At 43.1% G+C, this 13,300-nt stretch overlaps 1 protein-coding gene across 9 annotated transcripts in view; it reads right to left on the minus strand.

The window, feature by feature from the left end:
• Positions 1–1,693: 1,693 nt before the first annotated feature.
• Positions 1,694–13,300, minus strand: part of LOC122983559 (spectrin beta chain, non-erythrocytic 4-like) — an 82,400-nt gene continuing 70,793 nt past the window's right edge. For 5 of the 9 annotated variants that reach the window (XM_044353366.1, XM_044353365.1, XM_044353367.1 and 2 more), the window contains 8 exons: positions 12,674–12,758; positions 12,295–12,491; positions 11,106–12,139; positions 10,857–10,917; positions 10,336–10,592; positions 6,927–7,097; positions 5,144–5,186; positions 1,694–4,979 (listed from right to left, as the gene is read on the minus strand). In XM_044353366.1, the coding sequence (XP_044209301.1) occupies positions 4,656–4,979; positions 5,144–5,186; positions 6,927–7,097; positions 10,336–10,592; positions 10,857–10,917; positions 11,106–12,139; positions 12,295–12,491; positions 12,674–12,758 (2,172 nt within the window). In that variant the 3' untranslated portion in view covers positions 1,694–4,655. Of the gene's footprint in view, positions 4,980–5,143; positions 5,187–6,926; positions 7,098–7,303; positions 7,369–7,417; positions 7,499–8,425; positions 9,463–10,335; positions 10,593–10,856; positions 10,918–11,105; positions 12,140–12,294; positions 12,492–12,673; positions 12,759–13,300 lie in introns of those variants that run through there. The other 4 variants (XM_044353369.1, XM_044353370.1, XM_044353372.1 and 1 more) reach the window with 4 other exon arrangements.

Consider the following 13,300-nt stretch of genomic DNA (forward strand, 5'->3'; position numbering starts at 1 on the left):
TAGATTATTATTATAGATATTAACCCTCCAATTAAAGATCTACGTGTCCACAAAAATCAGCCACTTGTTCACTGTCAGTGACAAAACTTCTGTTACCAGCGTCACAAACTGAAGTTCTGGGTCTGATTCAGGGATGCACCGATCAGTCCCGATACAGATACAGATACCTGGGCCGATACCGAGTACCGATCCGATACCAGTGTTTAATTAATAAGCTGTGTGTGGAAGAGACTGGGATCATTCTGTTATGCGTGAGGCAACATTAAACTTGACATAAACGTTGCTTTCCTATCTTTGCAAAACAAAATTTAACAAATACATAGGTATAAATGTACTGGATCGTTATTTATTAAAACAATGGTATCCGACACCAGATCAGCCCGCTGTCACTGATACCTGATCCAACTATCTGAGTGGGTATCAGACCGATATCAGTATCAGTGCATCTCTATGTACAGATTCACACCACGATACGTCACCTGAATGAGTAAACTTATGAGCCCTGGTTGTCCTCAGATACTTTAACAAATGCAAGATTAAAAAAATAAAAATTATACTTAAAAAACTTTAAGTTGATTGTGTTCACTCTCTTTTAAGCCCTATTGAAAGTCTGTTTATTTCAGTAATTATATACTCCAGGCAGTGTGTGTGTGTGTGTGTGTGTGTGTGTGTGTGTGTGTATTAGATCTGTTTTTATCCAGCAGCCGTCATTTTAACTGACAAATGAGAAGTGTGATCAGAGTTGGTTAAGGCTTTTTTTACTGCTCCTAAACAGAGGATGAGGTTTCATTCAAACAAAACATCAACACATCCTCCATGTAGTAAGTATACATCTCTTTTTAGCTCTCTGTTGGTTTCTAACAAACTCCTGCGTGAAATATCTGCTTCTTTCGCTACTAAATGCTCCACTATGTTCACCAGCTAGTCGCGCACTTTGTGAATGTGTCACATGGTGATGAGCAGGAAGCGTCAAGCGAGTTTTAAGAGCTTTTTTTTTTTTTGATGAACTCTAAATGACACGATGAGAGCGATGAGACTGAACCAAAACAATGAGCTGAAAGCTGCTGAAATGAGAGAGCTGGGTGATAATTCTCTTTGAGTTCCTCACAAACGAGTCGTCACGTGACTCATTGTTAATATATAAAAATATTCCTTATAGCCGCTTTAACTTTCCCGGATCCCTCCGCTGGATCCCCAACACCACTGACCATCAGGCCTCAACTCTGCGACAGGCCAGCGTCCTAGTGCAAAGAAAAAGTTGCATAAAGTCTCATTTCATTGCTACCGTGGGCATCATCATCATCATCATCATCATCATCATCATCATCATCAGTAAAATCCACAACATTACAAACATGAATTCCTGAACAAACTCTTCCTACATGAATCGTACTCCGTAATACTGCATACTGCTGTGTGGTTTTGGTGTCCAAGATGCAACACGAAGACTGAAACTGTGTTTGTGGCCGAACGACTAAAAGCTATAAATAAAGATTTCACCTTCAATCTAACGAGATCTGTTTCTACTTCCCATGTGGATGTTTACTATCTTATCTTTCTTTTTCCAGAGAGAGAGAGAGAGAGAGAGCAGGAGGAAACATGATCTTTTTTTTTTTTCTCCCCCAACAACAACAACAACAAAGTTCTACATTCATTTCCAAGTGAGAAAAGAAAAACACTGACTATAAAAACATTAATGATAGACCAAAAGGTATTTTATTCATCTTTCCATCTCGGCTGACAGACTGAGGTTGATGTGAACAGAACAGCACAGACACACACAGACAGGCAGGGCGCCTACCACCTCAAAACAGATTGTTGAACCATGCTGACTTTCACGTATGCGGTTGTCTCTGCTGTCGACGTCGTAAAACGGTTTAAATAACATATATTGTTTTTAATGTTAGCTGTTAGCTACACCCTGCATGATCTGTCCTGTGTGTATCTGCAGCAACAGTGAGTCAGTTTAGCAGGCTGTTCGATTCCTAATCTGACAGCAGAGGACTGATCTGTATTCATTCATAATTCACCTCTTTCCACTCTGACTTTTCTTTCTTTCTTTCTTTGTTGTGTCCAACATGCATGTAAATGATTGCATTGATCTGGCATTCACACCTAAATTAGATGCATAAAATGTGTTGGAAACATAACAAAAAAAAAAACAACATAAGATAAAGAAAGTTACAGTTCTCAAGACATGTTTTGATGTTAAACACAAATCAGACCAACAGGTCAGGAGAGAATTTAAAATCCTGAGGTGAACAAGACTTAAAAACCAGGAAAGATAACGAGACTGTCAGCTGATAATCTCAACATTAACTCTACTCTGGCAAATATAGATTTCGGAAAATATAACACAAATTCTGAGAGATTCTTGGGCTTGAAATGACTCCTGCTCCTATAGAGGAAGATGTAAACCAGAACTGAAGGTTTAGATACAGTAGCAGTGATATTAAAACAGCATTTGAAATGTTTTTTTTTAAAAGGATTTTAAATGCTTTCTGACCTGGATGCTCCTATCAGGGCAGGAACCACCAGTTTTATTTCGATTGATCCTCCCCAAGTTTGTCATTTATGGCTTCGTGGTGAGTTTACAGTAAAGAAAAAAAAAAATGGAAAAAATGACGTGTGGATGCTGAAAAGACGAGCTTCTTTTTGACATGTGATTTCTCTCCGAGCAAAACATGCAATCTCACAACTAACAGACAAGTTTAAACCCTTTTTTTTTTTTTGTCTACATATTTGGTCAGTCTGATATCCCGTCTCTCAACAGGGAGCCAGTTCATTCACTTATTCATTCATTCATTCACTCCTCTCTATTTCTACACTGATGGGATGTCGAACTGGACCTTTTACACTCTTTAACATGTTTATTATAACATGTTAAACCTGCTGAGTTGTATCCCCCCCCTCTGTATGTATGTGTGTGTGTGTGTGTGTGTGTGTGTGTGTGTGTGTCGTCGTGGAGGTCTGTTCCGTGGATCGGACATGTCTGGAAGACTGAGGTGGCGTCTGAGGGGACGAAACATATTAACACGTAAAGCACACGGTAAGCACACACTAACATAAGTAACCTGAGAGCTATGGAGACCCTGGGAGCAGAGAGCAGCACACACACACACACACACACACACACACACATATACACTCACACCACACACCACACACACACACACACACACACACAAAACGAAGATTATTTAAAATTCTCTATAAAAACAGGATGCAACAGATTTGTGAGAATAAATCAAAGAGAATATCTGACGAGTAGTTTTGATGTTGTAAGAGAATAGAAGAGTAGATGTGGCCTGTTTGCCGCCTGGAGGCCTCGTTCATTAAAAACACGCCAGGCGCAGAATCTGTGCTTATGACCACAGCCAAACAGCTTGATCCTGATGCTCAAACCAGCAGCTTACAACCAATTTCACCCAAACGTAAACATTAGCTTCTATTTGACAAATTAAACAATATTTTTAATGAATTAGGTGTACCATCAGATTGTTTTTCTCTATCTGACCACTGATCCAACATCTGTCTTTATTATCTTTATGAATCAGTCCTGTAGTCTTTAGGTTCACACAGGTTTAAACACCTTGTGATCCTACATGAATGAGGGGAAGCAGCTCTGTTTGCTCTTAGTGAACAACATTTAATGTAACAAAAAAAAAATCATGATTTCAAGCCTTTGGATGTATTTGTTTTCATTTCTTCTTCTTCTTCTATTTTTTTTTTTTTTTTAAATATTCCTGATTGTTTTAAAGTCCATCACTCTACTCTTCTCTTCATCCTTCCTAGAATCAGCTGTTCATCGGTGTCGATTCATCCGTGGTGAGTTTGGATGAATGTGGGGGTCGTTGCTGTCAAACTAAAACCATTTTCATCCACTTTTTTTTTTTCAGACCTTGAGACGGACGGGGATGAAGTGGAGAGAACAAAAAAACCGGTGAACTAAAAAAAGCTTCTCTAAAGTTTGTACGTCTGCTGTAAAACATTTTGGCATAATTTTTTTTTTTCATTCTCTTTCGATCTACGAGGAGTAATAAGACATAGTGTAAGGATGTCTCGACTTACGGACAGACAGATAAGATACAGTAGATAGGACAGACGGACGAGAAATACATAAAGATACAGCTCATCTCATAGAAAAAACAAACATGGAACAGCATGAGCTACGTTTTTAATCGCACTACCAGCCATCGGTAACAGCCTTTTGAGTTTAACGTGATGCGTGTCCCGTCTCTCTCTCACACGCGTTAATGTTGCGGGATGAACCCCCCCCCCCCCCCCCTCCTCCCCCTCCTCCCCCCGACCCTCTGCAGTTCTCTGAAACAGCCACCAGGAAGTGGTGGAGCGTCAGTGACTCTGTGTGAAGAAGAGAGAGAGAGAGAGAGAGAGAGAGAGAGAGAAAGAGAGAGAAAGAAAGACATCTGCTCCAAATCCGTCCTGTCCGTCCTATGAGTGAGCAGCCCGGGGTCAATCCTTCCATCCTTGTGTGTGTGTGTTTCACTTTCCATCCAAACTCAACCGCTTTGTTGACAGTGTTGGAGGCGGAGAGAAGGAGGGGGGCGTTTACTACCAGTCTGTGGCCCCCGCCTCCCTCCCGGAGTTCATGATTTTTCTTACGGTTCGATCCCGACCGGTCCGTCATCCGGGGTTCACTTTTTCTTACTGGACTTTTCCGAGCGTTTCCCTTCCGACTTCCCGCCCCGATCCGACCTCTCCGACCTCTCGCCTCTCTCCCTCTCCTTCTCCTTCTCCTTCTCACGTTCTTTCTCCTTTTCTCTCTCCGCGCGCTCGATCTTCTCGGCCCGGTCCGAGCGCTCGCCGCCTCGCTCCGATCTGTTGTCCGCCTTGCTGCCGTCGCGCCGCGTGCCCTCGTCAGTGGATGAGGTAGTTGGTTGGGGCTGACCCCATTTGGCAATCTCCTCGTGCTCCGAAATACTGGCGGTGATTTTGGTCACCCACGTTTTGAGGTCCTCCTGCGATGGGAGGGAGGGGGGAGGAGAGGGATCACAGATGACACGTGATTGGTCATTTAATGTTAATGTTTTATGTTTCCTTACTAATAATGATGATCAGCAGAATGAAGCTGCAACTCCTTTAATTATTTTGATATCTGATAAGAAACAGAAGAATGTCTCACCTCATCTTTTGCATGAAACAAAAACTCGCTGCCGTCCTTCGTTCTGTGATAAGAAGAGAGATTTTGAACTTAAAAACAATGTTTGATAGATAAAAGAATCATACCTGGCTCAAACTGTATTTGTAATTAAAGGGCCACTCCCTCCGGTAATTTAGCGTTTCACTTCCATAAAGTTGGAAGACTCACAAGAAAAATATATTTTTTTAAAGCAGCAGAGGCTGAGATATCCTAACTTCTGGGTAAAATCTCCAAAAACACCAGAATCATTCACAGACGCCTGTCACACTCTACACCACGTTTGCAGTGCAGGCTTTCTGTTATAAATTTGTGGTCATCAAGCCAAAGCCGATGACATCATCAGGGTCACTTTCTGAAACTTTAGAAAGATCCACAGAAATAACCATAAGAGACATTGTACAACTGTTTTTACGGGCTGAGAAATGCTCCTCAAGAAGAGTAAACTGAACTTGTTAAGTTGGTGGAGTGGCCCTTTAAACCCTGCTTGATGTGTTTTCATTAAATTAGCAATGATTATTAAAAAAACAAAAGAAAAACTGAATTTTTTTCATTTTTACAGTTGACAAAAGTCTATTCAAAGGGGACATATTATGCTTTTTGTGGTTTTCTTTTGTTTATATACTGTTATGATGTTGGATATCTATGTTAAACATGGTAAAAGTTCCCAAACTTGAGGTTAACGTACGTAGAAATGTTCCCTGCAAGTCAGAAGGCAGAACTTAAACCTGCTCTGAAAACTTCGATTGCAACAGTTTTTTCTATCTTGTCGACGAGCTGACGTCAGCTCCTTTTGCATGCCTGTAAACGGCTGTAGCCCTGGTTGCCAAGGTTGTTGCTATAGTTTATCCATGGGTTGTTCATATTGTCCACTCACATATTTTGGATCAGATTTCGGCTCGAACATGTACAGATGTATTTCAGAAGTTGACATTTTGAGTAAAGAACAAAAAAAGCAGTGAAATCTTAATTTGTTTCATAGTTTGTTGCCTCCTTCCACGAGCTGGCCAATCAGAATAGAGTGGGCTCATTGGGAGGAGGGCCTTAAAGAGACAGGAGCTAAAACGGCCTGTTTCAGACAGAGGCTGAACTGAGGGGCTGCATAAAGGACCAGTATAAGATAAATAAGGAGATTTTTGAACTGTAAATCTTCCATATTCCAGTAGAGCCCCAGAATATAAATACAGACCTGTAAATGTGTATGTTTAGTCCCCTTTAAATATACAAGATGACTTTCAAATATGTCTTCATGCAGTTAATTCCACTCATCTAAGGGCCAGATCTCACCACAAAGCGTGTCGCTGCAGTTATATAAGTAGCTAGCTAGCTTTCTAACTTAAATAGCGGTTAAGTGTGCTAGCAAAGTAACTAACTTGCCGACTACAAGACTGACAGCAAATAACATCACAGGCCTTTTACAGTATTTCTTTCACTACAGATGTGCTGTCTGAAACAATAAACACTAACACGATAGCTACTTCAATAGTCGACTCTACTTTCTTTCTTACTTTTCAAACGTCAACTAAGTTAAGACAAGTTGCTGTTGGTTGTCAAATTTGAGATCACTTAAGTTAAAATAGACATGAATGCTCCATTTGTGGATTTGTTGTGGTAAGAAAATCCACTGATGGAGACAAAAACAAGATCTAAGAGGTTGAGATTTAACCCACTTCAGCACACAAATCTCTTTGTGCCTGTGTTTAAAAGTTACAACAAAACATAACAGTAAAGATATGAGGTAATGAAAGGTATGAAAACATCTCCTCACTTGAGCGTGAAGACGTTCTTCTTCTTCTTGTAGCCGTTGGTGACGTCGCAGTGGCAGTGGGAGAGGTTGAGCAGCGGCTCGTTGTTGTAGGGCGTGGTGGTGTTCTTGGCATCCTTGTAGAAACCCATCTCCCCTTTGTTCAGCACGCAGTACAGGTTGACCCATGACCTGCTGTGGTGTGGGAAGGTGGGGGGTGGGGGGGGGGGGGAGGAAGGAGTGGGGGCAAGGGGGTGAGGGGAGGGAGTGCGGAGGAGGGGAAGGTGGAGGGAGGAGTATGGGGGAAGGTGGGGAGGTGTTGGTTGGGGGGGAGTGGGGGGAGATGGGAGGAGTCAGGAATAGCTGCAGAGTCGCTCTCGCTAAGCTAACACCTCACTCACCTGACCAGAGCAGACAGGTAGGTAGGCGGGATGGACCAGCACCAAGAAGGGAGGACGAAACACAACTGCTGAACAAACACAGACGAACGGACGGACACACGGATGATGGAGGGAGGAAGTGGGGGATGGAGGGATGGGGGAGGGAGGCTACGTACAGTTCGTGTCCAAGCGTTCGGGGGCTTATATATGACTTACCTTGGAGGAGACGAGAGGAGCAGCCAGCAGCATCGAGGAGGGAGAGGAGAAAGCAGAGAGGGGGGAGTTTGGTTAAATGGCATTTTGGCAACAACACAACTAAAAGTCTGGTCATGCTTCTTTTCCCCTCTGTGAGCGTGTTTACATGCACACAGCATTCATAGCTTACACCCAAATAAAGGTATTATTCAGAGCACGCTGTCTGTGTGCAGCTTAATATACTGATTTCAAATACATCTGTGAACTAACAATACAGTTCATGTTGCAATGGAGGCAGACCGGAAGAGAAGAGAGCCAACGGTGCATGGGATAGGGTGTCTAAACGGCTAAAATCAGCACTATAGTCTAGTGAGGTTGAATTTAAGAGAAGATGAAGTGAAGGGAAATTAATGAAAAAATGAAAAACAATAATAACAAGATGCTGAAGATTTTTTGGGACAGTGTCAGAAATGTTCTAATCATACAGACAAGAGCTTTACATTATTTTAATAAAGATAAAAAAACTGTTATTTTGAAGGTGAACGTTTATTTGTAATGTTGAAAATGCTAGTTTTTATTTAGATTTTTCAAAAAAAAAATATAGCTAACCTTTATCCTAACCTCATTTTATGGTGAAGTTGGCCTAGACTTCAGATTTAGACTTTAAAGTTTCACACAGTGTGATTTTGACTAAAGCTGACAATTGCAGGAGAAACGTGGTGAAATATTTGGTTGTAAATCACAAACGGTCGTCCTGGATTGAAACACATTCACTGACGTCTGATTTAGAGCTTTGGTCATAAATTTAGGACCAAATTCTCACATTGTGACTTCTGCTACGACACCAACCAATCAGAATATGACCTAAAATGACAAAAAAACATATTTACCTCAAACTCATTTTGCATAATTGGCTTTTCATGTTTCCCTCTTTTCCCTAAACTCTCCTTTTTATTATTATTGTTTTGTTTGTGAGCAGATGGATGACACAAGATGATAAATTGTCTGCTTGCATTTAAATCACAGTTACAAGTTATATCAGGCCTTAATCACACTATACTGTGTCTGAAAACTGATACAGCATATAGTCTGACACAGACTGTGACCAAGATCTTATTAGACCCATTCTTTTGTTATTATTGGACAATGTAAAGGCAACATAAGAGCTGCAAATGTTTAATTCTAACAAAATAATCAACCTTTTATCTCCGCTATCTCTATCTTTTACAGTTAAGTGCTCAGATTTTTACTATCTTTTACAGTGGTTGACATTCATATATCTTACGGACACAAAATCTGTAGAACGAGTTTCAGTTTTTTAGGATTAAACCCTCAATTAGAAACTGTGCTGACAGCTCTGAGCCAGAAGCGATGTGGAACTTCAACTCTCTATATGCGACTACCGACATATTTTTATAACACCACTTCTGGTGTTTAATATAAAGAATATACACCATTCACATGCACCGTATCCTATTATAAGGATCACTTAGTTATCCTGAATAATACCAGAATATTAATGTGCACATACACATACTCAGTGCTTTATCATGTAGCTATGAGACAAGATGAATCTCAATCTCTTCCTCAAAGACTAACTGATTCCTCTCTTTCTCTGTATCGATTGGAGGAAAAGATCTGAGGGTCACCGCCGCCCGCTGCGGATCTTCTCCTCCAATCAAATCCAAATCCGAAGCAAACAGAGAGCATAAATTAAGTCAAACGAGGAGCCGTTTGGAGATTCACACTTGTCCGGACTTAAGCCATTCAGGATTATGCTTTACCTTGCCATGTACATAACAGGGCATGTACATACGAGACATTCATCCACTGCCTTAAGTTGGCGCGTGAGTGGGACTCATCCGCAGCTGGGAAGGGGGGATGAGCGTTTTTTAGCTGTGCGTGGTCAGCCCAGCCGCTAGAGGGCAGTGCAGAGAGAGAGACTGTGACGTTGGTGTCTCTCAGGAGGAAGCAGGACAGGTCATCTGTGGAGGCCAGGTAGTGTTTGTGTGTGTGTGTGTGTGCGTGTGTGTGTGTGTGTGTGTGGTTACTGGTCATAATCCAGTGTACGCCATCAGCCAATCACTTCAGCTGTGCGTTATTCTTCTGTGGGCTCGTGTTAGATCAAGAGGCAACATGCATGATCATTTTCACATGCGGTGACATTTCTGCATTTTACTGATTTAATTAATGAAACCGTTGACTTCACATTCTGATCCTTATGATCAGAGACGACATTCAAAAAAAAAGCTCCAGCCTGGTATGAGAATAATGTAGGAGAGTCTTACATCTGTTTTTTAATCACAACAAACAGTCATATATAACTAAATATGCGTAAACCTTAATGTATACATGCTTCTATAGAGACGTACAGCTTGCCAGTATCATGTTGACCCACACACACTGGGGCAACCGTTAAGGCACCATGTGTGATCTTGAGCCGGTGTGTCGGTCATGCATGTGTTTCAACATGTCAGCGGAGTGTGTTAGCTTGTTAGCTTAGCATGCTAAAGTCATGCCCCTGTCTATTACTGTTGAGTCAAAAAAAACAAAAAAACATGGAGGGGGCAGTGATGTCATCAGAAACAGACAGCAGAGTTTACAACAATGTGCAGCCAACATGTGTCAAATGGTAGTTGAAGGTACTCTGATAAGGTTATAAATAACCTTCCTGGAGAACCAAATTAAACTCTAAGCAATACTTTCAAATACTATTTGACAATGCACATTTTATATTTACTAAATGAGAATCCCTGCAGCCTGATACTCATGACAACAGAGTCTAACCTCCTTCTCTCTGACGTCTATCATCTGCTCTTCCAGATGTTATGTTCGTCATTATGACCCTGAACACCCACCTATTGGTGCTCTTCTTCAGACTCTCGATGTCAAGCTTGCGGAAAAGGAAGCCCTCGTGATGTGCAGTGTGTGTTGGTGGCTGGGGGACCGCCGGGCTGCTCTGGGCCGGAGCGGACCTGGACCGCCGCGTCGTCTCTCCTGCCTCTTTGGGGCGCGGTCGGCGCCGTGGTTTGGGCCTGTCCCGAGCTCGAGGCCGTTCGGGACGGGAAGACTTCTCTGGTAACCCGTTAGGCAGGCGGGGCACCTCACCGCGGGCCTGCAGGATGTGGTTCATGGTTTAAAAGTAATCTTTGATGAATCACAAGTGTCTTTTCCATCATCTAAAGAATATGTTAAGTACGTTCTTTTTGGAGAAAAAGTAAAATATGTTCAGCTTCATGTAACCTACAGCAAACTTGACCAAGAAACAATAAAAAAAACACCATACATGAGCTGAAACATACAACATACAACAATAAATACTGTGAGGATTTGCAAACATTGCATTGTAATGAATTGCAGAACACATAAATCTCCAGACCTGTGCAGCTTCTCTTTCTTGCAGCTGCTCTACAATTTCTGCTAAGGTGGATCTCTTCTCTCTGTGGAAGAAATGCAGATTAGAGAATCACACTCCACCTCCAAAAAATGAATTAAAACATACCAAATAAATATAAATATCGATTTTATATGCCGTTAAAACCTGCTAAATACCTTGTCGTGTTGAAATATAAACATTACACAAGACAAACAACATAATCTAAAAGTACACAGCTTCATAAAGTCTCACCCTCCTCCCGAGCGTCTGTCTGAGTGTTCCTTCCCGGTGTCGTGTTCACTGGATTCCTGTCTCTCCAGCCGGTGTCGGTCCCTGTCTCTCCGCCGGCCGTCGTGGCTCCCGTGGCCCTCCTGCTCGCTGGACGTTTGCCTCTCCAACGTCCGTCTCTCCCGCCTCTCTGCTTGTTCCCTCCACACCTCCTGAGGCAGCTCGTCCCTGCGCGCCTGGATCAGCTGCTCGCTGGACAGCTGCCGTTCTATCCTGTGGTCCCTGTGGTGGGTGTGGGTCTGGACCTGGGGCTCAGCTTGGCCCAACGGGTCAGTCCTGGACCCCCGGGGCCCTCTGGTGGGCTCGCTGTGTAGTCTCTCCCGGCTCGGCTCCTGGAGCACCACCTCGGCCATCACAGCCACCTCCGCTTTCTCCGTCCCTATCTCTCCCATCATCATCTCTCTCTCCCTCCCTCTCTCCCTCGCTTTCTCCAGCCGGCTGGCCACGAGCAGCGGCGTCACCGCGTCATCCAGGTGTTTGATTTTGGGTTGCCGTAGATACGGGGATGATTTTGCCTCCGGTTCCCTTGCCGCCTGTCCCGTCTGTAGGTGAGTCATCACCTTCACTGCCTGGTCTCTCAGCGTGCTGGTGCTTTCTCGCGCCTGGTTGGCTGAGACCAGCATGGCCGCTGTGGCGACTGAGGCGATGGAGGAAGGAGCGGGCTGGCCTAGTCCCGCAGCCACGCCCACCACGCTGGCGTGCCGCGCCTCCAGGGAGTGGCGGTAACTGGAACCGTTCATCACGGGAGTGTAGTTAGCGACCGTCGAGCCCAGCCGGCGAGCCACGGATGAAGGCGAGGGTGTCGGGGTGGCAGGCGAGGGCGAAGGAGGAGAGCTGGCTTCGTTCTGCTCGTAGATGGTCTGTCTCATGACGGGGGAGAGAGGGAGACGGGGAAGGGTGGATAGAGCGGGTGCGGCATCTTGGGGGTCCAGAAAGACCTTACGCCCCAGTAGGGGGGTCGGGGGTAGTTTACTTTGCTCGGCTTTCAACTTTTCTACCTGCGGACAGAAATAGAAGCAGCTTTAAATAAAACGCAGGGCTTTGACGTGAGTGAATGACATTAAATATTTTATGGAAATATATGCCTCCATCTTGGAAATCCTCCACTCTTAGCCAACAGTGATTTCATTTTATGATATGATGATGATAATACCGTGGTGAGTCGTCGCAGTGAGCTGAATCGCTCCTCCCAGGTGGCAGCGGCTTTGCGGAAAGCTTCATGTCGACGGATCAGCTGCTCCACCTCGTCTACGCTCGCGCCCAGCTCGTTGCTGTTAATGAACGGCTCCTGTGCGGTCAGCCACGCCTCTGCCACCACCGCGTCCTGGGCGAACTGGTGAACCTCCAACACTGAGGGGAGGAGAGGAGAAACAAAAATTAAAAATATACTATATTTTGCATTCTCTTCTGAGCATGAAATGTGTATTTATACTTATATCTTTGTATCTTTAGGTGTTTCTACATCTGTCTATATTTATTATAGATTTTAGGCCTACGTGTGTGTGCGTGTGTGTGCTTGTGTGTGTACTCACATTGCTGTAGCATTTCCCAGTGCCTGTCCCACATCTCAGACAGCTCATGTTGTTTAGCCATCACCTTGTCCAGCTTCTCCTTGATCTGAGAGTGAATAGAAAAATTGAAAACTCAAAGTGAGATTGCTGATAGTTTTCTGAAAGCCTGAAAAGCTTTAACACTACTTCATTTCACAGCAGTTTGAATGCCGGCGACATGTCAACCTAACAAATAAAACCTGTATCTGTAAATAAATATCTCTTCATCTGTATATCAATCAATTTAGATCAACACTCTTTGAATATTAAATTTAAAGACATTTCTCTGAATTTTAAGTATTTTTTTGTTAAAATTCAACAGGTCAAAACAAATCTTGTGTTATTCTTGATTCCTGGGTTTTCATCAGGATGTGAACTGTGATGCCTGAATAAGAAACAAGGCTTGTTGATGAGTTTGGGGGTCCAAGTTAAAGTGCTCTTAAGGTTATCAGTTTTTCCTCAAAAAAGTTTTAAGGCCTTTTTTCCCACAAACATTCAATGATTTTCAAAGTCTGTGGGACCCGGGTCAATACTCAACATGAGGAATTTTGTAGAGGACTTGTAGTGTAAAAATATTTACTTTTTCTAAAGTCTAACTGAAGTTTATAA

Source organism: Thunnus albacares, chromosome 6, assembly GCF_914725855.1.
Source record: "Thunnus albacares chromosome 6, fThuAlb1.1, whole genome shotgun sequence".
NCBI classification, from domain to species: domain Eukaryota; kingdom Metazoa; phylum Chordata; class Actinopteri; order Scombriformes; family Scombridae; genus Thunnus; species Thunnus albacares.